This window comes from Callospermophilus lateralis, chromosome 9, assembly GCF_048772815.1.
Source record: "Callospermophilus lateralis isolate mCalLat2 chromosome 9, mCalLat2.hap1, whole genome shotgun sequence".
NCBI lineage: Eukaryota > Metazoa > Chordata > Mammalia > Rodentia > Sciuridae > Callospermophilus > Callospermophilus lateralis.
The window spans coordinates 2,833,155-2,858,743 of NC_135313.1; the positions used below are offsets into that span (position 1 = coordinate 2,833,155).

Below are 25,589 nucleotides of genomic sequence, written 5' to 3' on the forward strand. Positions count from 1 at the left end.
AGCCTGGGCAACTTAGTGAGACCCTGCCTCAAAAAAACAACTTCAAAGTTGTGATTCTTAGTAGTAGAGGGCTTGCCCAGCACATGTGAGGCACTGGGTTCGATTCTCAGCCCCTCTTAAAAATAAATAAATAAAATAAAGGTATTGCGTATAACTAAAAATATTTTTTAAAAATTTAAAAAACAGAAAGGGTTGGGGATATAGCTCAGTGGTAGAGTCCCTGGGTTCAATTCCCAGTACCCACTCCCCTCCCGCCAAAAAAAAAAAAAACCCAAGAGGGAAAAATAGTTGTAACAGTGACTTCTTAAAAAAGGCAAATAACATAATCAAATACAACCATGTACCCGTCATAATGACTAAAATTTTTAAACCAAATGCTGGTGAAAATATGGAGCAATTGGAATTCTTAAGCATTATTGGTGCAAACAGGTATAGCTACTCCACAAAAAAATAAAAGTAGTTTCTTCTAAGTTAAACAGACATTTTCCTGAGTCATTGCTCCCATTCCTATACATTTTGCTAAGAAAAATAAAAACAGGTCCATAGGAAGACCCAAGAACAAATGTTTACAGCAGCTTTATTCCTAACTGCCAAAAGCAGGGAATGCTCGAGTGCCCATCATATGATGAATACAACTGCAGCTCACCACACCATCAAACCTTCCACACCGCAGCACAGCAACCTCAGAATCACTGTGTGAAAACTTCCTGGAAAAGGCAAGACTGTAAGGAAAGATATTAGATCAGCAAATGCCAGGGCTAGGGGTGGAGCTTTTTGCAAAAGGTGACAGACACATTATCTTGATTGAGGTGGTAGTTCTATACATGTTGGTCAAAATGCAGATCATACCTAAGAACAGAGAACTTACTATCTGTAAATTATAACTGCTAAACAGGACATTTGAGAAATTTAAATGCTAAAAAAACTTAGCACTTAAATGGCCATGTCATTTTGGGTTTTTTATAGATAATGTACACATTTATTGGTAAACACCAGAATGTGTATCTTAACCGTGGCAATGAGTACTTTTTTAAAAAAAAATTTAAATTTTTTTTTTTTTAGTTATTTATTTAAATGTGGTGCAGAGAATCGAACCCAGTGCCTTATACATGCCAGGCAAGTGCACTATTGCTGAGCCCCAGCCCCAGCCCCAGTCCCAGCCCAATGAATGCCTTTGAAAACATGCTTTATATTCACTTTAGGAAGGCTGAGTGCTCCTGTACGCTGCCTGGGAGCTGGGGACCAGGCAGGGCAGAACTCAGCTGTGAACAGGTGTGATGTGTCTGCATGGGGAAACAGGAGTCTTCCCTCAGCACCACCATAAGAAAAGCAGCATCCCACCCCTGGATTATGGAGTTCTGACCAGGAGCAAGGAAGATAGGAGTGAGTGCCTGCCTAAGAAAAGTCAGATGACACTGTGACTGACAGCTGCTGCTCTAAAGCTCAAATTGTATTCCTAGAATTCATAAGAAAAGGAGAATGCCATCTTTTTTTTTTTTTTTTTAAGAATTCTTTGAAGGGAAAAAAACTCCAAGGCAAGGCTGTCTGTTATTCTGCAAATTTATCCCCCTCACAATGGTTATCTCCAAACTAAAATTTTAAGAATTTTTCTAAAAAGAGCCAAGGATGAATGCCAGACATGGTAATGCAGGCCTATGATCTCAGCAACTCGGGAGACTGAGGCCAGAAACTCATGAGTTCAAGGCCAACCTCAGCAACTCAGCAAGGCCCTCAGTAACTTATCAAGACCCTGCAGGAACTGAGACCAGCTTACCAGTCAAAAATCACTATGTATAACTCACCAAATAAGTGTAAAACAGAGGAGAAAACCACAGGATCATCTCAATTGATGCTGAAAAAATTAAACACATATTTATGATTTTAAAAACCTCTCAAAAAAACAATATGCCTGAGAGACCAACATATATAAAAAACCTAAGCCAACATCATATTTAATGAGTCACAAACCTGTGCCCCTAGGATCATAAAGATGACAGATGCATGTCCTCACTACTTCTATTCAACGTGTACTGGAAATCATGACAAAGGTACAAGAAAAAGAATAAAAGGCATACATACTGATAAAGAAGTAAAAATATTTTTATTTACAGATACAATAATCATGGAAATTCAAAGAATATATCAAAAAGCTACTAAAATTAACAAACAGGAAGATCAAATGATAAATGATCAATATATTTAAAAATCAATTATATAGAGTAGTAAAGATTAAAATTTTAAATTAAAAAACCCTATTTATAATAGCCTCAAAAACACAAAATACTTAGGTTCAACAAAAATTTGCAAGACACAGAAAACTATAAAATAGCAGTGTCCCGTTTTCATTCCTGATACTGTAATTTGAAGTTTTTCTCATGATGATGTGAACTATGGTTTATCCAGTTAATTTTTGCAGAGAACTAGTATTTGCTGTTCTTGTTTGCCCATTTCATTCATTTCTATTATTTACTATTTCCTTCCTTATACTTTGGATTTCATTACTCGTTTTCTTCTAGATCATCACTTGAAGTGTTTTAGAAAGCAGTGTTGTCTGAAATGTGATCTTCTTTTACCGAGCATAAGCTTTTGAGCTTTACCTACGTTGCTGTAGCCATCAGCATTCTACATGGTTTCTTGTTTTATTTTTTACTTTTATGTTTTGGGTACTGGGGATTTGAACCCAGGGGCACTTTACCACTGAGCTACATCCCTGTTCTTTTTGAGACCAGGGTCTTGCCAAGTAGCTGAGGGTCTCACTGAGCTGCAGAGACTGGCCTCGACCTTTTGATCCTCCTGCCTTAGGAGGATCAAAGTCCTGCTTCCCAAGTTGCTGGGATCATGGGTGTGTGCCATACCCAGCTAGCAGTTTTGTATCTTTTTAATGATGTGTTGTATTCTATTGTAGGAACGTATATTAATTTACTCACCTATTCACAAGGAAAAAACTGTTGTGTTGCTTCCACTTTGGGATCATTATGCATAAAGTGCTACAGAATTTTGTACACGCATTTCTGTGTGTTTTATTTCTCCTAGGTAAATATCTAGCAGTAGAATCACGAACTCACGTAATAAGAGTATAAAGATAACCATTTTGCAGGGGATGATTCTGAAGAGAAATCAACTTCTTTTCCACAAAGCTTCCCGGAGAAAAACACAGGAGAATGTATTTCCAACCTTGGGACAAGCAAATATTTCTTGGACAGCACACAAAGAACACAAACCATTAAATTTTTCTGAAAAACTGCCCATCATTAAAGTTAAAATTTTCTCAACAAAAGAGCACTGAAAAATGGGCATAAGTTACAGAACAGGAGAGAACTTTCCCAGCTCACGTCTGACAGAGGACACATGCTCAGGTCACAGAGAGAACTGTCACAAAATAAGATCGAAAATGGCAAAAGACTTAGGTACTTCATAAGACAGACAAACGGCCCAGTCAGTAGATGAAAGGACATTCAACATGATCTGGCACTAGGAAACACGTGTGAAACCAAGGTAAGCCATATCACACACACATGCTGAGAGGTGTGCAGAACAACTGAAACTTCTCACACGTGGCTGGTCAGTGTACAGTACAACCACAGTGGAAAGTTTCTTCAAAAGTTGAATATACATCTTTCTATGACTCAGAAATTCCACTCTTAGGCGGAACTGAAGAAAAAGGAAAAATACAACCAAAAAGGCTTGCATGAGAATGCCCACTCATTCAAACAAACAAAACTATGGTAAGAAAAACCAGAAAGAAATGTTGGGTGGTATGAGGGGCAGCAACTGGTTACAGAGAGACACAAGGAAACTGGGAGTCTTGGGAATGTTTTTCACCTTTACTGGGGTCATGGTGGCACTGGTATATACACTTTCAAACTTCCTTAAGCTGGACAGTTCAAATTAGCACATTTTACTGTTTGCAATTTTATACTATAGTAAAACTGATTTTAAAAGTAAAAAAATTTTTAAAAAAAAATCACTGTTATTTTTAAGTCTGTGTTTCCTTCAGCTGGGCCACTGAGCTGATCCAGTTTTTCAAGCTGTCCCACTAACATCCCAGAAGGCTCCATGGGAAGCCTGGGCCCATCCCCATGGTCCTGTTTGACTGACCAGTACTTTCTTTTGTTTTGTAAGCTGATGGAGAACCCCGCAACAGTCCCTTTCTTTTCTCCATCACCAAATTCTGTTTCCATTTTTTTCTCTGAAGAGTGTATTTATTCCTACGCTTGAAGAATCATTCCCAAAACAAATCCATGAAAATGGTACCAAGTGGCCAGGAGCCAGACAGAGTTTTGAGCTGGAAATGTAGATGCAAATCTGCAGAGACCACTGAACGCCCATCTCACACGCATTCTTGAGTTTTCAGATCCAGCTGTAGGTTCATGGCTGCAAATGAACCAGTTTTACAACTGGCATGAAATTTTACTTAGGCATGAAGTTAAAGCTTCACTGCTTAGACATATCCATAAGTATTTTTGTTGTTGTTGTTTGTTTGTTTTAAGAAGTTTTTTTAAGAAAAACTAGATACTAGAGAAGTTTTAAAAGTTGACAGACCTCTAATAACCAAAGGCAAGAGCCCCACAGCTCTCTGATTCAATGGCCCTACAAGATCAGGTGCTACACAGTGTCGGACAGTTCAATGCAATGACAATGTCCCCAGTGTGTACTTACTACAAATATAAATGCTGAAGTAGTAAGTATTTATAGGCACCAAAATAAGTTATTTTTTTAATCTGATAAGATACTGAATACCAAAATATAACAATTATTTTCCATTTTCAAGAGTAATTATATGAACAACAAAGATGCTACCATATACACAATTTCAATAGTCACAACATTCATGTGATTCAGTAAAAACTTTAAGTTAAAAAGCTGGAGAGGAACATTTATCTGAAGGTTAAACTTCACAGAAACCCTATTATGTGACAGAAGCCTGGAAAAATCAACCATAAAAGCAAAAGAAACCCCCGATAGCTGCTCGGGATGACCTGGAAAGGCCAGGGAGGAGCTTTCACCATGAACACCCAGGTCTAGGTTCTTGGTGAAAGGAAACAATCTTGACCACTCTAAGAACTTCTGAGAAACACCACACACTACTTAAGACACAGTGCGAGGGGCTCTTAAGGGTGACCCTGAGTCACCGAGAAACCACCTGTGTGCTCAGCACCGAGTTGAACGTGGCAGAGCCCGTGATATCGGAGGAAGGCAGCAAGGGATGGGCAGTCTTCACCAGCTCCTCACCCAGAGGCTTGCCTCACTAAGAGGCCGCTTCTAAGAATGGGCCTGGGACTCTCCTCCTACATGCATGATGGGGTACCAGACCAAGTTCACAAGCACGTCCCAGAACCCTCTGCACAGCCTCTACATAGAGAAAATGCAATTTAAACACTATTAAGCACATTCTGAAATTGGGATTTCTCTTGTTATTATAAAACATCTTCCACAGCAAATAACACACCTACACAAAGTCAGGGCCAGGCTCATTATCACCCACTTAAATTCTGTATTCTCTTCCGCTTTTGTAGCTGTGACTCATTATTCCTAGTTCCTCACTCCCTTTCCATCCCCTAAATAAAATAACACCCTATGTTTCCAAGACAAACTCCCTTCTTGTTTGTTTTTTTGCATTCTCTACCCACTTCAGCTCTAAATAACAATCTGAACTTTACATTTGCCAAATGATGCCAGAAAAATCTGTGGACTGCCTGCCCCCAAAATAGCCCTGGGTATCTAACCTCAACCAACCCTATTCCAAAAGGTCAGACCTCTTCAGCCCCCACTAACTGCCATGTTCTATCAGCAACACTTCAAGACGATAAATATTCCTTTCCCTCTTTACCACAATCCTTGGGGTAATTCTGTCCAACACTTCTGACTTTACAGTGAATATTTACTGACAATATTCACTTGAGGAACACCTGGCTTCCTTTGGATACTTCTTAATACTTCAGCTTCAGCTTAATCCTTAGGCAGCAAAAGTGAAAGGGGACCCAGCTGGTGAAATTCCTACTCTGGTAGGAGTTTTACAAACATCTACATGTTACTTTTCTTAGAGAAATTCTAAGAACTTAAGACTTCAGAATTCTAGGACTCTTTGTGGTGAATTCCCCTTCTCCTTCCTCCTGCCTCCCCATAGCAGCATAAGCTGACTGCCACCTGCTCCAGCCCCAGCACAGCGGGCTCTGAGTCTCCTGGAGCTGCACGGCAGCTGGAAGAGCCCCCCGTCCTCCTCTCCTGCCTGGTCTGACACGGAGAGGGGTGGTGCCATGCAGGGGCAACCTGGAGAGCACACACTTACCCGGTTCTAATGAGGACAGCTGGCAAGCAGTATTTCTGTGCACCAGGACCTGGGCCATGTGCTGTACACATGGTCTCCTAACCCTACTGCTGTCCTATGGGATGCAGCCCATTTGATGCCTGCTCTGCAGATGAGGCTACAACATAACAAAGGCTGTGCTGCTCCAAAGAGAGGCTCATAACTAAAACCCACACATCATTTCACAGCCCACACTCCAGCATACAAAAGACTCAGTCAACGTTCATTTTAGTTGTTAAGTTTATACATGGTTAATGGAGTGTAAATCAAATGCCTCAAGTTCACGTACTATGCTTTGACTACAAAGCACATGTCTTGCCTTCATATGGAATAGCAGCTAATGTCTTAACTTTGAAAAAGCTAAAGGAGAAAGTTAAAGATTATAACCTTTAAACTTTTAAAAACTCAATGTTTGAAAATCATTTTATTACTGAAGTATGTAAGAATATTTATTACCTGGGATTACAGTTAGCTGAAAGCAATGAAGCTTGTTTGGATCAGGAAAATGCACTTTACAAGTACCTGCAAAAGAAACAGCACATCAGGAAAGTCTGGCATAAGCAGCAGTCTGCACGCCAAAGGCGACCTGAGCACGCACGCAGCAAGTCCACAGTGCTGCTGATAACCCAAGATGCAAGACCCACCCTGCTGTGTTCCATAATTATGCCAACAGGCTCCAGCTGCAAACCAGGGCCTTTTACCATTCTTTTTCTCCTTACAGTTTTTTATGAGTTAATTCCAAATTGATATTTTCCTTCAACCTTTAAATGATCACTAAACATAGCAATCTGACTGTTACTTTCAAGAATTACACTATTTTACTTTGAAAAAACAAGGGCTGGGGTGTGGCTTGGGGGGTAGAGTCTTGCTGGCATGCTCAAGGCCCTCGGTTAAACCCCAACACAAGGAGGCGGAAAAAAGGAAAAGGAGGAGGGGAGGAGGAGGAAGAAGAAAACACCCCTGGGGAGAGTGATGTATGTAGTGAGTAAAGGCTGGTAAACACGAAAAATCTAGGAAAACTATCAGGTCAAATTTCTAATCTGCTCCCCTAGCACATAGACATACAGGCCATTGTGGTGAAGAGAAGTTGAAAATAAGTATGCTTCCTGAGAACTGGCTCCAACTGGAGTTTACCATGACATTTTAAAAAGAACATCTTCACAAACTAACTGGTGGCTCAGCTTGTTTTGTTGGTGAAATGATGCTCTGCCAACCTGGAGGGAACTTTCTGTGCTCAGTGGTCCCAAGCCAGAAGTGTCCTGGATCAGGACAAGGAACTTCCCCTGGGAACAGAGCCACTGCCTGCCGGTGCAGGTAAGGGTAGCATGCTGTCTTTTACCAGCTATCTCAGACATTGGAATGCTTTTTTCAGTTATTTAGTTAAAATCCTAATTTAAAAAGGGGATGTGAAGTTTTGAAACTACACTCTGGTACAAACCAGCAATCTATGTAAGATTCATGTTCAAGAAACACGAAAACAAACTGCTGGGCACAGTGGCACATGCCTATACTCTCAGCAGCTTGGGAGGGTTAGGCAGGAGGATGTCAAGTCAAAGGCCAGCCTCAGCAACTCAGTAAGGTCCTAAGCAATTTTAGCAAGGTTCAATCCCCAGTATTTAAAAAAAAAAAAAAAAAGAATAAAATAAATCATTTGTAAGGGGAACTTTTTTGCAGTCTTGAATGAAAAGATGATGTGTATATGTTCAAGTCAGGGCCAGTGGCAAGAATGTCGGGAGTGGAAGTGGAAGGACTGTAGCCTCCCTGTTTATTAGGAAAGTGACCTACACTCGTGAAGGCAAAGGAGAGTAAAATGGACCCATCACTAAGCTTCAAAATTTTTTTTCCAGTTGTGCTTCATCTGTCCTACACCCACACAGTTATTTACTGGTTCTCCTGGAGCATTTTAAAGCACATCATTTCATCTATAAATACTTCAGTAGGTATAAAGTTAACATTTTAGTAGTATCCCAAGACAAAGCCTTCAGTTCTGAGTCGAACACTTGGAGGGCAAGCAATCTAGAGACTTGCAACATTGTGACTGAGACCCAAAGTAAAAATCATTTTATGTCATAACCACTCTTCTCATCTATCTATACTTTAAAAATAACTTTTAAACAGTTTATGTACTTACCCTCATAAGCTAACCACTCAAGGACTGCAGCCCTCCAACTTCAGGTGGCAGGGAAAATGAGCCCTTTCCTAGCCATGTCAGTGGGTTTTCACATCAATACCCCAAGTTCTCTGCAGCACTCAGCCAAAACAGGAGACCAACTTACAAAATATTTCAATAGACATTCTTACTTAAACTGTTTTTAAAACAAGTGTGACAAAAAGCTGTAATTCAAAAAAATAGTAAAATGGTCCAAGTTTTCAAACTTTGATGTTATTATGGAAATATAAAAGGTTTGGGAGGCCAGGTGCGGTGCGGCATGCCTATAATCCCAGCAGCTCAAAAGGCTAAGGCAAGAGGATTGCAAGTTCCTGTAGAACCTCAGCAACTTAGTGAGGCCCTAAGGACTTAAAGAAACCCTATCTCAAAATAAAAGATAAAAAGGCTTGGGTATGTAGCTCAGTGGTTAAGCACCACTGGGTTCAATATCTGGTACCATAAATAAATAAATAAATAAATAAATAAAGTCTTGGGAAGGAATTGATAGAAAAAAAAAAGGAAAACCTGACACATATTACACATGCAGGGCATGGTGAGTGGGCACTCCAAGGCAGGCCTGTGTGTCTGGGGCAGGAAAGACTGATCAAGGTGAAGATACTCGTGGACTATAGCAGTACAGAAGCCCTACCTCAAACACCAAGGCAGGTCACAGACAAGTACCTTCTGGACTAAAGTAGTGGTATTGTCACTAACAAAGATAGGACTGTCAGTTATTGATTAAATTTTCACAAAGTAGACTGGACATGGGACAAAATACATGTGGAAGAGATCCAAAACCTAACTCTGGTACAGCTCTGGTACACTAAGAAAGCAGTCTGCATGTGAGATGTTCACAAAGACTACACACCTCTGTACTCTTAGTAGGTCCTCAAGAAATTCTTGTACAAAATTAAAATTCATTTCTGAGATACATGAAAAACAGCTTTTTTTTTTTTTGCTATGCAGGGTCATTAAACAAAAACAAGCTTTCTTCATGCAATTATTTTAGAATACTTAATTTTGACTGGTGATGCTATACTTACAAGGTAAATTAGCTTCAAGGTCTGCAACCTCTGTAGAAACAAAGAGATTATGGTTAATGTTTGTCTTCAAAATGCACCAGTTCTAAATTATCAATTTCTTCCAGAATATAAAAGAAAAAAAAATACTGAAAACACTGAAACTGGGTCTAAAGTTTTATCTCAAGCTATTTACTTTTCAGATATACAAGGTGACTTTCAGAATGCCAACAAATTTGGACAACGAGCCTTGAAAATTCACTTTAAAATGTATGCAAATCATCTTAAATAAAGAGAAATTACATGGTGACTGCAGTGTTTTTGAAAACTGTTCCACTGAGTCACAGAAGTACTCCTCTTAAAATCTGATTGACACATAGAATGTGTTTACATCTTTTTTTAGACCTGCCTCCTTGTAGCTACGGTTCTTGGTCTCAATCCTCTCCTGAGGCCTTCAACACCACAGTTCCTCTTCTATCCGTACATCACCAGGTGCGTAAGCTCAGTACTCTTCTGCAGAACAAAACTGCTTACCTCCTACCAGCCTGCTATGAAAAAGCTTAGAGGACAAACCTGTACAAGGCAACGTGCCCACGCTCAGCACAGTACTGTGGAATCACCAGCAAGGGCAATTACACAAGAAAAAGAAAGAAGAAACATCCAACTCAGAAAGGAAGTAAAATTATCCAAGTTCACACATGACATGATTCTTTCTTTTCTTTTTTTTTAGGTATCGGGGATTGAACTCAGGGGCACTCAACCACAGAGTCACATCCCCAGCCCTATTTTGTATTTTATTTAGAGACAGGGTCTCACTGAGTTGCTTAGCGCCATGCTTTTGCAGAGGTTGGCTTTGAACTTGAGATCCTCCTTCCTCAGCCTCCCAAGCCAGTGGGATTACAGGCGTGTGCCACCACGCCTGGCACACATGATTCTTTATAGCACTTAAGGTCCTAAAGACTTCTCAAAAAAATTTGTTAGAAATAATAAATGGATTTGGTATTGCAAGATACAAAATCAATACACAAAAACCATTTGTTTCCATGCACTAAAAATGAACCATCTGAAAAAGAAATCAAGAAAACAATCCCATTTAAGATAACATAAAGGGGCTGGGGATGTGGCTCAAGCGGTAGCGTGCTTGCCTGGCATGCATGCGGCCTGGGTTCGATCCTCAGCATCACATACAAACAAAGATGTTGTGTCCGCCGATAACTAAAAAATAAATATTAAAATTCTCTCTCTCTCTCCCTCTCTCACTCTCTCTTAAAAAAAAAGATAACATAAAAAATACTAAAATAAAGGAATTAAAAAAAATTCAATGGCATATTTATAGTGAATTTAACCAAGAAGTTGAAACATCTGTATAATGAAAACTATACAATATGAATGAGAGAAACTGAAGAAGCTACAAAGAAATGGAATGATACCCTGTGCTCATATATTGGAAAAATTAATATAGTTAAAATGTCCATACTAATCAAAGCAATCTATAGATTTGATGCAATCCCTATCAAAATTTCACTGGCAGGGCTGGGGTTGTGGCTCAGTGGTAGAAACCTTGCCTAGTATGGGTAAGTCACTGGGTTCAATCCTTAGCACCACATAAAAATAAATAAATAAAATAAAGGTATTAAAAAAAAATTCAATGGCATTCCTCACAGAAATGGAAAACAATTCCAAAATTTGTCTGGAACCATAAAAAGATCCAAACAGCCAAAGCTATCCTAAGAAAGAAGAACATAAGTTGAAGGCATTATATTCGAATTTCAAATTTTAAAAAGTATAGTAATCAAATAGTATGATATGGCATAAAAACATATAGACCAATAGGAAAAATAAAGAGTGTGAAAAATAAACCTAAGCACACAATTAATTTGCAAGGAGATCAAGACTATAGGGAGATGAAGGCCAACAAATGTTACTAGGAAGACCGGATATCCACAGGCATTAAAATGAAAGGGGACCTTCATAACCTACAATTGCACAAAACCCAACTCAAAATGGAATAAAGCCTTCAACAGAAGACCTGAAAACATGAAACTCCAAGGGAAAATATATAAGGGCGTAAGTTCCTTGACTTGGCCTTAGCAATGAGTTTTTGTAAGTTACATCAAAAGCTCAAGCACCAAAAGCAAAAGAAGAAAGAAAAGGAAAAAAAAGAAAAAAAAAAAAACAGGCAGGATTACATTAAAGCAAAAAGCTTCTGAATGGCAAAAAAGGCAACCTACGACTAGGGAAAAACATTTGCAGATCATGTATCTGATAAGAAATTAGAAATAAGTATTGAAAATATCTAAGGAATCCATACAACATAACAGTGAAAAAAAAAACCTGAGTCAAAGACGGGCAAAGGAGTCAGTTGTGGTGGTGCATCCCTATGATCCCAGCTACTCAGAAGGCTGAAGCAAGAGGATTATAAATTTTAGGCTAGCCTCAGCAATTTATCAAGTCCATGTCTCAAAACAAAAAACACAGAAAGGACTGAGGATATAGCTCAGTGGAAGAATGCTCTGGGTTCAATCCTCTGTACTTAAAAAAATAGGTGGGGGCAAAGGACTTGAACAGACATTTTAGCAAAGAAGACAAAAAAACAGCAAACACATACATAAAAAAAGATGCTCGATATCACTAAACACCGAAAAATGCAAATCAAAACCACAGTGAGAAATCATTTCAACCCTATGTAGAATGGCTACTACCAAGAAGACAAGACATAACAAGTATTGGTGAGGGTGTGAAGAAAACGTGTGGGGCCAAGTACCTGGAGGAGGCCATGTGTTGCAGTATTCCATGCACCTGTCCCCACAAAAAGGAAATCCTTGCAGGCCATTAGTGGGACTCTAAATTAGTACAGTCACTGTGAAAAATAGCATGGAGATTCCCCCAAAATTAAAAATGGAATTACCACATCACCCAGCAATCCTCTTCTCAATGTATATCCAAAAGAAATGAGGTCATACCTCATGGAGATCTGTGCACCCCCACATTCACTGCAGCACTGTACACAACAGCCAAGATACAGAAGCTGCCTGAACTGATGAATAAATTATGATACACATACATACATACCATACACATATATCACACATTTATACACACACACACACACACACACACACACACAGGAACATTATTCAGCCTTAATAAAGAAGAACCTGTCATTGGAGACAATATGGATAAACTTAAAGGACATTATGCCAAGTGAAATAAGTCTGACATAGAAATATACTACAGATAACACTAATACGTGGAATCTAAAATAGCCGAAGAGTACAGAGAAACAAAGTAGAACAGTGGTGACCAGGACTGGGAGCAAGGAAAGGGCAGTGGGAAATGGGGAGATATTCATCAACAGGTACAAAGTTGCAGTTAGAATGAATAATGTGAGATCTAATGTGACCATGTGAGGAGATGGATATGTTAATTTGCTTGACTAGTCATCATTTCAATTATGGGTGTGTGTGTGTGTGTGTGTGTGTGTGCGTGTGCGTGTGTATATATATACACACATGCACACGCACACACACATCAAGGAATCATGCTTTTTAACTTAATAAATGAATTAATTACAAATCAAAAAAACTAGTCTGGTAGCTCATTGCATACCCTGCAATAAATGGGCCAAAAAGTAATCTATGCCTCAAGCAAAAGGTAAAATGGTCCTTGGCCAGGGAGATTCCTTCTAGTGTGTGTGTAGGGGGTACTGATGGAGGTTTTTGAGCTGGGATTCGAAGAATAAGTAGACTTTAATCCTACAGAGGTAGGAAAAATGGATATTCCCAGCATACAAATCAGCAACGTACAAAAGCCGATAGACCTGCAGCCAGAGCAAAGGTCCACATACAGCAGCAGAGTGACGGGAAACAAGGTAGAAGAGGGCCAAGATCATGAAGGCAGCCCAAGAAGATTTCTCAACCATTATACAAGAGAAAAGCTGAGGCCAGATGTCTTGTGTGCTGGGCAGCAGATACCGCCAAGATGGCAGGCCAGGGGCCAGAGAACACACTGAACTACAGGTATGGCAACAGAAGGTGGAGTGACAGGTCAGAGATGGTACCAGGGCTTGACACAACAGGGAAGCCCAGAATGAGAAACTTGAAAAGTCTCCAGCACAATCAGAGCCAGGGCAAGAAGCCGTGTCATAAAGAGAATGGGTAAGGTTAACAAAGAGGGGTAGGGGGAGAACTTCAGCAGAAAGCAGACAGAGAGCAGGAAAAGTCATAGGTGAGAAACAGGCCAAAAGGCAGAAGACTCAAGAATGCAATGCTTCAGGGAAAGAGGACATGTGGCCCCAGGAAAGGCCACTGGAGACATCGCAAAGAGCTGGAATACAAGGGAGATGGAAAATGGAGGGCAAGACAGGAAGAAATAAATATATGGTCAAAATGCAGGGCAAAGAGCTGGGGCTGGGGCTCAGCAGTAGAACACTTGCCTGGCACATATGAGGTGCTGGGTTCATTTTTCAGCACCACTTATAAATAAAAGTCCATCAACAACTAAAAAAACTATTAAAAAAAAAACCAAAAGTGCAGTGCAGCAAGACTATTCCTCCAAGAAGGCAAGTGGGGAAGGGTCGCTGAGGCGAGTGGAAAGCAAGAGGCACACTGAGGCTCTGGGTGTGGGAGGCCTGGGCCTGTGGCAGCAGCTGTGCACGAACAACAGAGCCTGTGGATGGTGGCAAGTGACCATTCATGCACCTGCTCCAGGGCCCAGGAACCTGGGTGAGGCACCCAGAAAAATAGAGAGGGCAGAGGAGGAGCTAGGGTGAGGGAGAGTCCCACACTCCCCCCACGGTTGTCACAGCCAATGCTTTGCCAGGGAGACCTTCTTGTCTGAGAAAAAGAGCAAAGCTCTTAGCAAGGCAGGTTGTGGGGCAAAGAAACCTACCAACTGACCACCCTCTGGCTGGGGCTGGGAAGGCAACCAATTCTGTCTAAGTCCGCCCTCTTGGCAGTTATGGAACATTCAAAGTATTCACTTAAAACAGCATGATGGTAAACTAAGAAAGATTCACTACTGAGATGTTTATAGTGACCCAACTGACCTTGACCTTCAGTTGTCTTTCTGACCAGCTATTCTAGCCCTTCCTAGGGAGAAGTAAGGCAGGCAGAGGGCTGAGGAAGACAGCAAATGGATCATCCACACTAATCATTTCTAATTGCTTATCCATACAATTAAACTATGTTTCAAAGCAAATACTACATTATTATTTATATTTTTGTTAAGAATTAATAAGAAACTGTTCTCAAGGAACCTTCCTTTGAGAGACTGATGTTGACCACAGGAATCTATCTGGCTTTCTCTCACTTCACTCTGTGGCAGTGGCCCAAGCCACCTAGGCAGAGGGACAGTCTGTCTACAGTTATGATAACTCCTGTCATTTAGTTTTGCCTTTTGAAATTTAAAAACATACCCAGAAGGTATGAATTTTTAGTGAGGGACAATGTAACAAAAGTACAAGAGTGTATAGTCTAGTGCCAGGGATGGGGAAGAGGTGCACAGGAAAGGAGGACACTGACCAATGCTAAATATAGACTGTGACAAAGTGCAGCAGGAGAAGCAGGAAGGAGCGGAGCAGACATCTCAACAGAGGAACAGTACCGTGGCCAGAACCCTTCCCTCCAGGGATGATAGCACGGACACTCCCAACAAAGGACACCATACCTCAAATAGGGATTCCCAGCCTTTGCTTGGGGAATGTTTTGCCAATTTGATTTTTCTCAACAGCTTTACTGAGGAATAATTAACACACTGTAAAATACAGCAACTTTAAACAAACAAAAACAAAAGTTCCTTTATAGTTAAAAAAAAAAAAAAAAGAGCCACTTTAAATGATTCAGTTAATTTTTAGTAAATTTTGGATTTATGTATTTATCATCACAAGCCAATAGATATGGGGCTTCTAAAAATCCTGATACCCCTGCCCTAATGCAGATTAGTTGTGTAAAAAGTTCCAGCTGAGGCCTTGGCCTCTGAATTCTTTTCATTTTCCCCAGGTTCTTAGACCATTTGGCCTGTTATAACAAAACGTTTTACACAGATGGTCTAGGAACAGTAGACATTTATCTTCTCAGTTCTGGAGGCTGGGAAGTCTATGCTCAAGGTACCAGCAAATGTGGTATCTGACGAGAGGCCACTTTCTGGCCACAGACTGTGTCTTCATTTAGTATCCTCATAAGGTAGAAGATACAAGGCAGCTCTCTGGGGTCTCTTACAGGTCACTCACCCCATCTGTGAGAACCCCACCTTCATGAACCAATTGCCTCCCAAGGGCCCCACCTTCTAATTATACTGGTGATTAGATTTCAACAAGAACTTGGGGAGGTCACAAACATTCAGACTATAGCACCAAGTACAGAAAATGCTACTGACCATTTTGCCATGTAAAAATGTGTACAGGTAGCGTTACACACATAAATGAACTTAAGGGCTGGGGTTGTGGCTCAGCAGTAGAGTGCTCGCCCTGCACGTGCGAGACCCTGGCTCAATCCTCAGCACCACATACAAAAATAAATAAGTGAAATAAAGGTGTTTGTCCAACTACAACTAAAAAAAAAATTACAATAAATAAATAAATGAACTTAATAAAAAAGTTTTGCTCTAAGATAACTTCATATGATAGTCAAGAATTTAAATTCCACAATGAATTGCATGTTCAGTATAACTCACTCAAGGAAAGTGAACAAGGGTTGAGCCTCCGACTCAGCCTATTAATGAACCCCACTGCAGAGCCCCTGCAGACTTTTGGTTCAAGAGCCAGCACAGGCAAGAAACAGAATCCTGGGGACATAGGTTTCAATTAAGACGTTGAGCATTTTGGTCTGGCCCAGTGGAGAACATAAAATAAGTTAGTCACACTTGCACAATGATCCTCTCAGGGAGTTGTCATAAATGACAAATTTGTCTACACTTCAAATGACGACAGTGGATAATTTACTGTCATCTATAGTTATCACCTCAGAGTCAACATACAGAAGGCTGGTCAAAGAAGCAAGCCCATCACTTTGCCAGCCTGGAGGCCTCCTGGAAGAGCAGCAGCCCTTCCCTGCAAAACCTCAGGATACAAAGGACATTATCCCACCTGTAAGGTAACAACACAAAAATATTTTTAAATTGCTAATGACTCACTGGTTCCAAGATGCTAATACCACTCAGTGGTTCAGCATTTCTGGGAGGCACCTTGCACAATTCCATAACGTACAACTTCCTTCTGAAAAACTACTCTTTTTCTTTCTAAGGATCAAGCCACAGAGTCCACCTGAAGCATGACTAAGCTCAAATATGATTGCAAAATCCACCCAGTTACCACAATGGCCCCCACATTGCACATTCTCAGCTTGTCCTGGCCTGGGCCATTCACAACACAGGGCTTTAGCTGCTTCCTTACCACTGCCACCTGGATCTACCCACTCTTCACAGGCAGGGGCTGCACAGCCTGACCCAGCCCAGGAAACCAGTATGTGGCACTGGGCTGAGCACATGAGGGCTAAGGAAACGTGGGACAAGGAAACACACCTGCCTATAGGGAGGCACGGCCCCTGCCATGAGTGTCCAGAGATGCCAGGAGCCCTTCTCCTCACAGGGCTGGAGACTGAGCAGGTATTCCAAAGGTGTTGTGGACTGAATTTGTGACCCCTCTTTTCTATGCTAAATCCCTAATCCTCAACGTGATAGTATTTGGAAGTGGGATTTTGGGGCAAGTAGGTTCAAATGAGGTCAAGAAGGGGGAGCCCTAGGATGGGATTAGTGCTTTCACAAGAGGAAGGAAGACCCAAGTTCCTGTTCTCTCTGCCACGTGAGGATTCCAAGAGGAGGTGGCTGTTCATGAGCCAGGAGAGCACCCCCACCAGGAATTCAATCGACCAGCTCTCACTAGGAACTTATCTTAAATGTCCAACCTCCAGAACTATAAGATATAAATCCTGTGGCAGTTTTTTACTGCTCTAAGACAAAAGGCAGTAGCAGGTGCAGACAACCAGAGGGAGCACCAAGCCCCATCAAACAACTCCAGGCAGAATAGCTGAGCCCTTCCCTGGAGGTAGCCACAACAGCTCCTTTCCAGGACACCCAACCACTTCCATTGGCAGCACTGCCTCCTTCAGTTCTTGAACTAGAACTTGATCCCTTGGCTTCCTATCTTTATGCAATAAAATTCTCAAATCCTGCCTCTTTTGCATTCCCTGCACCCACCTGCAGTGCACTTATCTGGGAGGCACATGACCCATACCTGGGGCATTAGCCTCTGCAGAGAATACTGCTACCCCTGAGTGACCCCTAGCTGCTACCATCAAGGGCCTCCTAGCACCACACTCTAGGAAAGCAAGGCTATAACCCTGAAAAGCAGACACAGCCCCCTGAGAAGAGCCTGGTGTCACTGAGAATGGGGCCCAAGACCAGATGCCACCTAGTTTGTTCATGAGCATATTACCTGGGCCCCTGTCCAAAATTCCCACAGGACCTCCCTGCCCTTCCAGACTACTGGAAGTACCTGAAGGGGCTTCCAAATTTCCCCAAGTAGGTCAACAGTATTTAATGCCCCAATGGAGTACACAAAGATTAACCTCATGACCAACCACCCTACCTCCATGTTGGTAGGATACCTCCTTGCAGGGCCACTGCTCTTATTTCAATAATGTGTAATGTAGCATGTTACCCTCAGCTTCACACTCTGCCAAACGCTATGATGGCCCTGACAATGCGGCAGATCAAAACCTACCCACCTGCAAGAGGTCTGGGCAGGGACTGACTCAAGAGAGTACCTCTGGGAAACAATAAATGCTCTTTCTTCCTTTTCCAGGAATCACACTGGAATGCAGGCACATGCAGACCTGGTGCAGGCCAGGGCCCCACCTATACACTGATGGTCCACAGTGACACAGAAGTCCTTCCTTACTCTTCTCAGTGGAGCACAGATGGTGGACTCAGAGCACCACACTCCACAACCCTGACCAGCGAACACAAGAGAATCATAGGAAGCCCATGGAGCTGCTAGGGACAAAGACTGTTAAGAGCCCCTGAGTCTAGACCCACCCCGAAGACCTCAATTCCAAGTCTCCGTGTTTAAGCTCCATGATTAACAGGCGAGGGCTCCTGCAAACCTGCCTGAAGTACCCTTGGGTCTTTTGGGGGTCACTAACAGTGTGTGGCACTAACGTGTTTGGTGGGTGAGCAAGTGAAAGAACAGGGAGAAAGAAAGGCATTCAGCTGTTAGCTATCTAACAACTTCAGACAAGGAAGTGCCAACTTCAGACAAGGAAGTAGCTGGTTTTGCTCTGAGGGGTGTCTTATGGGGTTGGGAGCATCTTCAGAACTCCAAACCTGATGAATCAGGGCCTAACCCTGGCTCAGGAATGCTGACACCACCTGCAAGGGCACCCCAGTCAGGTCCTGACAAAGGTAGACCAACAGGGAACACAGCCCCTCCTCTGTGACCCAGCTACCAGGAGCCAGGCCAGACAGACCCAAAAACATGAGTCATTTAACAACTCCAGGAACCACTATTAGGAGAGTGTCACTGGTTCAGCCTGCAGGGCATCCTCAGAACCAGCAGGGACACTAACGAAAGTCAGTGTGGCAGAAGGGAGCCCTTGCCAGTGCAGACAAGGCCAAAGGTTTCCAGCAACCTGGAACAGAGCAGGGAGGGCTGACTCCAGCCTCTGTCACTATTCCAATAAATGGGATTTTGGTTGTGCAACCACTCGGATCCCTCCCCACCATAGGTGTCCACTCAGCCCTGTAGCCAGTCACATCACAGAAGAGCCACTGTGATACACTGTCCAGTTGCCCCCTCAGAGGGGCCTTTGAGCAGATGGCCTTCAGCTATTTCCAGGATTTTGTGGCTACACAGACTCTCCCACCCCAAGCCAAGTCCCTCCCAGGCCAGCCTCCATGTAATGACTGTGGAAGGAGGCCTGACAATCTCACCAGCCTGGGACAGCTCTAGGGGCCAAGCTCACTCTAGAGAAGAGGCTGTCCTGGGGACTTCTTGCAAAGCAATCCTCCTTCTGCCCCTTCTGTTTCTCTCACCTCCTTCCCTTCATGGGTACTGTTCCAAGGATACTGCTTAATAAGTACCCTGCATGACACACTCCCTCCCTCCCCTTCTGGGAACCCAGTCTATGACTTTAAGTCCCAAATACACAATGACAAAATTCTATAACCTGTCAATTCCTGTGAATTACATCCTCACAGAAGCCCAGGACAACAGTTCTGACTGTAGCAATCTTGCTGAACTCAAACAGCCTGTTTTTAAAAAAGTCAAGGGATTCTCATCATGATCACCCCTCCAACTATCTTGCCAGCCCCACAGCATGGACTCCCCCACCCCACCTGGACCTCTCCTTGAATGGGTCTCACAAGGTTGAAAAATCTGATAGGCCCTGTCAACCATCCAAAGGCATTTGCCCTGGAGCTGAGACCTTGTCCTGCTTTGTGAAACTCAGTGGGCTCCCACTAAGCTTGGGAAGGCCCCCAAACCATTTGAAAGCTCCCAGGTCAGTCCAGCAGAATAGAAGTAGGAACTCTGAGCCTCCTAGCACTCTCTTTCCTGTGGACTTGCACTTCTGCTCACTGGGCCTCTGCTTGCTGAGTTTGCTCCCCCAGAGCCTGCCACACCCCAGGAAGTGGGTCTGTCCATCCTGCTGCAACAAAGCTGCAATAGAGTCTCAAGGTGGCCAAAATTCATGCTGAAGCTTAATCCCACCGTGGCAGTATAAAGAGAGGCCCTGGGGAAGCAATATATCATGAGCTCTGCCCACAGAGATGGATCATGCCTTATAAATTAGCTTAGGCTCTTTTGTCCCTTCCTTTCCTTTGCCATGTAAAAATACAACACTTTTCCCTCGGCTACAGCAACCAGGCACCAATCTGGAAGCAGACAGCAGTCCTCACCAGACACCAGACACTAATCCTGACAGTACCTTGATCTTGGACTTCCCAGCCTCCAGAAGAACAAGAATACATTTCTATTGTCTATAAATTACTCAGTCTGTATTATTTTATTAGTGCAGCACAAATGCACTAAGATGGTGCCCAACACAGGGTCTGGCCCTCCATACCAAAGCTGCTATTAACCATGATGATGACAGTCAAAGATGGGATAGTCTATTTGTCAGCTTCTACTGCTCCTGCTCAGATGATGCCCAGGCCTTCCTCACTGCTCTAAAACACTCTCCAGCCCAAGTATCACAACAGCACCCCCTCACCTCTGGTTTGCTTGGCTCTTGGCTTCCTCAGAAGGTAGAACCCTTGAGGCCAGAATCTGAGAAAAGGACTCCAAATCTTGTCCAGCTCACCCAATGTAGTGCTCCAGCCCATGCCCCAGCCTCTGACCCTTGCTCTCCAAAGGCTAACAGGCTCTGAATACAACCTGAGGTTCTCCTGGGCTTAGGAGGTAAGAACAAGATGTAAAAAGTAATTGTTACTCCACTTTTAACCCATCACCCATCAGCCTGCATAACTCAAAGCTAAGTCAAAATTCAGCGGCAGTAGTCCAGGATACAGCTCAGTGGCAGAGCACTGTTTAGCATGGCAAAGGCCCTGGATTCAACCCCTGTACACACAAGTACGTGTATGCGCTTGCATGCACACACAATTCAAGCGCAGGGGAAGCTACAAGGAAGAGGTCCTTGTTAAAGTCTCCACAAATCTGCTGTATTCCTGTCCTATTCCTTCCTCAGCTTAGAAGTGGGCATAGTGACTTGACACACATTGGTTCTCCTGCTGCCAGATGCCTTCAGGACACACCAGTGTTGGATATCCCTGCTGTCCATTCACTGTGACATGCAAACAGCCAGTGCCAACACTACTCAACCCTTCTTTGCTATCCAGCTACTATACATGCAAGAAACGTAATTTGCGATAAAATAAAAAGTGCTGCAAATGATAAGTTCCTAAAAGGCAACAACTGCTGCTTCTTCATCTTTTGTAGGCCCCATAACTGTGATAAGAGCCTCTGTACCTAAATATTGCAAAAAACTTACAAATGCAAATATGAGGGCCATACCCTTACACACATACATTCTCACACACTACATATCCAGAGATAAAGTCTCCCTTCACTGACATGGCTAGCAGAAGTGTCTTAAGGTTCCAGGACACTATGTGTTAACTGTGGAAAGAAATCACTTTGCAAAGGATTTGCTTTAGTCTATGCCCTAAAGAAGAAGGGAAGACAATGGCAGCACACACAACGGGACTTAGGCCTACTGACTCCTAGCACCTTATTCCTTCTGCTAGCACACTGGCAAGCCCCCAAAAAACACTGCCAGTGCATAAGGCACCATAGCCTCTGAGATCCTCTCCTTGCCACAAGCAATCCCATTATCATCTGCAAGGTATAAGTATTTCCCTAAAATCTTTTTGAATAAGTGTTTCAATTCAGCAGCACGCTGCTTTGTTATTTCAGAAATGTCTCCAGCAAGCTTCATTTGGCGACAGCATGTAGAATCAGCTTCCAGGATGCTGCTTACCTTTGACAAGCAACTTGTCTCTCACAGAGACCCTCCGAGTGGAGTCAGACGTGGTGGCTGACGTCCGGGACCCTTTGAGACCGTCATCCCGCTTCAGCTTGCTTGCCAATGTTAGCATTACTGCCACCTTTACCCTGAAAGACCAGGGGAGAGCAGAGTCAAGACCATGCCTCTAGACAGCAATCAGATCCTGAAGGCACAAGACATAAGACAAGACTAGATTCCTTCATAATGAACCTAGGAAAGTTCCATACCATCCTAACTTTTAAAGTGTGAATTAAAATATTTTAAAAGGGAGAGTAAGACATTTAATACTCAGTGCTTACCCTCCAGATGTCAGGCCCTGGGGTTGTATCAAGCATAGAGTCTAGGGGGGGGCCTCTACAGCTTCTCTACCAGCATGTGCCTGACACTGGAATCCAAACAGGTCCACTGTTCACTGGGAAGTCTGTTCTTCCCTGTAATAGGGTCCTAGGTGTGGCTCAGGGGCTCACCCTTCAGGAACAGAGGGAGCAGCGAGGTGTTCCTTTCCTTCTTCCTTTAACAAAGGTATGAATGCAGCCTTCAAAGGATCTTTGCATTGATTTGTGCTGTACTTTATTTACACTTGTGGCAACAACACCAACACTAAATTATAATTAATGCCCTAAATCAGATTCTCTTCACTGCCCAGACTTGAGCACATCAGTCTTCCCTGATGATGGGCCAAGACACATGTCCATCACACAGTGGTCAGTCAGAGGCATCAGATGCCCCACATAGGGACCACCAGCTTTTCAACCTCTGGCTCACTTCAGTAGTGAAAATAGGGTAAGAAGTTAAAAATAAAAGCAGTGTGTGAAGAGGTCAGTGGTCAGTCCTCCGGTGTTATACTGAAGAGCCCCATGGAAAAGCAAGCAGCAGACATAAGCCCTCCATCCCAGCTCCCTGAGGACCTGTACCAAGCAGAGCTTAGAAAGGCCTGGCAAGAGTCATCATTCTTGTGGAGAAGGGTGTCCACCAAGACCCTCTTCTGTACCGCTGCTGCCTAAGGCTGTGCTTATGAAGTTACCCTCATGCTTTTCCATTTGCTCACCCACACTGAAGCCTTCTCTGTGGCAGAGGCTGGAGGCCCCCCATGCAACTCCACTGACAGAACCCTGGCTTACTATCTTCAAATTTACTAATAAAATGCATTGGGAGGGGACTGGGGTTGTTGCTCAGTGGTAGAGCACTTAGCCTGCGTGAGGCAATGGATTTAAAAAAATAAGTAGACAAAATAAAGGTATTGTTTCCATTCTTTTTTTAAAAAAACATTTATTTTTTAGTTGTGAGTGGACACAGTACCTTTGTTTTATTTTTACATGGTGCTGAGGATTGAATCCAGTGCCTTACACATGCTAGGCAAGCGCTCTACCTCTGAGCCACAACCCCAGCCCTAAGAGAAACTCTTAAAAAAAAAAAAAAAAAATACATTGGGAGGGCTGAGGTTGCAGCTCAGTGGTATTTACTTAGCATGTGTGAAGCACTGGATTCAATTCTCAGCATCATCAAAAATTAATAAATAAGGGTATCATGTCTATCTATAACAACACTAACAAACACATTGGGAACCTGAGTGCAAGTTTTAAAGAAAAAACACTGGAGTTTTGCCTTACATAAAGTAATACAAAATTTACTTTCCTAACATCCAAAGAAATATGACTATAGTGACCATCTATTTCTCTTCCATCTGTGTCGTTATCACATGCCACTTCAAGGATAAACCAAAGGCCTAATTAGGAAATATTTCCACTGCTATAAAATTAAATCTATACAGAGATTCAAACAAAAACAATTACTGTCAAGAAGTTAGCTGAAAATCTACAGTTGCTTCAGAACCTCCTCAATGCCTAAACTCTCCACAATCTGGTTTAAAATTAAACTTCCCCTTTCTGGAAAACGACACTCTGACTAACAGCATTTTGGGAACAGATCAGCTATTCTGAATGGCATGCTCAGTCTCTAGGTTCCACAAGTAGTAATTGGCCCAGTTAAGTTCCTCCTCTGGGTGGGACCTGTTTTTAGTGTGTCCATAGAAGAAGATTGTATTATTTACTGGTCTAATCATCAAATGCTGCTTATTCAGCATTCCAGTGTGCTGTGATGAAATCGGGCCATGTCACCTGTGCAGGCCAACCAAGGACCAGTCAGCTCAATGTAAGGGTAACTTCATTTACAATTTTTCCACCATAGAGAAGCCCCAATCCAAGCATAAGAAATGCAAGCTGGTCACTAGGGGACGTTCAACTTCCCCAGCCAAAGGAGCCCGGATCAGGACACAAATAAGTCCAGGCCCCACTATTCCCCAGAATGCCAGATCCCAGGAAGCTCCCGGCTGGCCCAGTCTGGCTGGCCAACCACCCCTGGAGCCCAGGCGGTCTCATTTCCAGCAGGTACACCCGCCCCTCTCCCACTACCTGAATGGCAGGTATGTCCCCGGAGAGACCCCCAGCCCCGCAGCACTCTGCCGCCTTCATCTCCCTCCCACCGTCCCGCACCAACACCCTGCTCGTTTCTGGAAGCTTCTGTTCCACCTGATGGCCGGGCCCGGAACGCGCTCCTTCCCTTCCCACCCAGCCTTCCCTTCCCGAAGGAGCGCGATTCCTACGGAGTCCGGGTCTTCCCCAAGAAGGGTCCCCCGCGGCGGCCGCACCACGGCCCACTCCGGCAGGGGCAGACCCGAGCCTGGCGCGCCCAGCCGCTCGGCGACAGAAGGGGAAACTGAGCCCGCGGGAGGCCACGCCCCAGGCCACGCCCCGGCCGGAGCGGGCCGGCGACCGGCGCGGCACGGTGGCTCCGCCGCGGCGGGAAGCCGGCCTGGCCGCGCTCTGCCGCCGCGGCGAGCGAGGCGGCCACTTCGGCTCGGCCTGGGGCCCAGCAGCCCCCGGCCCGCTCCGCCGGCGGTGACCTTGCTGCCCGGCGCGGCCCCCGGGTGCTGGGCGTGAGCCTCCGGCCAGACCCCGCTCGCAGGCCGCCCGGCCTGGCCTGGTCCGGCCCGGCGTGAGGAGCCCGAGGGCCCCAAACCGGGGCCGCCGAGCCTCGGCCGCCCCTCACCTGGGCACCCCGAGACAGGCGAGGCGGGCCGGCGCCCAACACCATGCCCGGCCGGGCGGCGGCGGCGAGACGCGGCCCCTCACAGCCGCACCGGCTCCCGGCGGCGGGACCGGAAGTAGCGGGGCGGGGACTCGGCCGCTCTCGCCCTCGGCTGCAGCGAGCGCTTTAAAAAAAAAAAAAAAAAAAAATTCAAAGCCGCGAAGAACTTTATTTGCAACCTGACTTGCGAACAGCGGCGTGTGCCGCCCGAGGCGGGACTAGGCGAGGCGGACGCTCTGGCCTCTCTGATTGGTCGAGGGGCGCGGCGGGAGGCGGGCATGGATTCGAGGTCCTCGCTGATTGGTCAGTGAAGTCCAGGGCGGGGCCTCCGAGGTAGTTCTGTCGCCTGAGAGCTCCAGCGCGCGTGTGGAGCCGGGTTCCTTATTTCCATTCATTCGGCAATGTGCCGGGCTTGTGGGTTTGGAACTGATCAAGCGCCAAGCCTCAACTGACCGCTACCATGAGTGGAGTGCCCGGTGTGTCCAGCACAGTGACCAATGCAAAGGACCGGGCTAGCCCCAGCAGCC

General features: G+C 44.1%; 1 protein-coding gene across 2 annotated transcripts in view; it reads right to left on the minus strand.

Moving 5' to 3' along the window:
• Ube2f (ubiquitin conjugating enzyme E2 F (putative)) overlaps positions 1-25,148 on the minus strand; it is a 52,825-nt gene extending 27,677 nt beyond the window's left edge. For both annotated transcript variants that reach the window (XM_076866218.1, XM_076866217.1), the window contains exons 1-4: positions 25,024-25,148; positions 21,949-22,082; positions 9,500-9,529; positions 6,764-6,829 (exon numbers count right to left, since the gene is read on the minus strand). In XM_076866218.1, coding sequence (XP_076722333.1) covers positions 6,764-6,829; positions 9,500-9,529; positions 21,949-22,066 — 214 coding nt within the window. In that variant the 5' untranslated portion in view covers positions 22,067-22,082; positions 25,024-25,148. The remainder of the gene's footprint in view (positions 1-6,763; positions 6,830-9,499; positions 9,530-21,948; positions 22,083-25,023) is intronic.
• Positions 25,149-25,589: the final 441 nt, after the last annotated feature.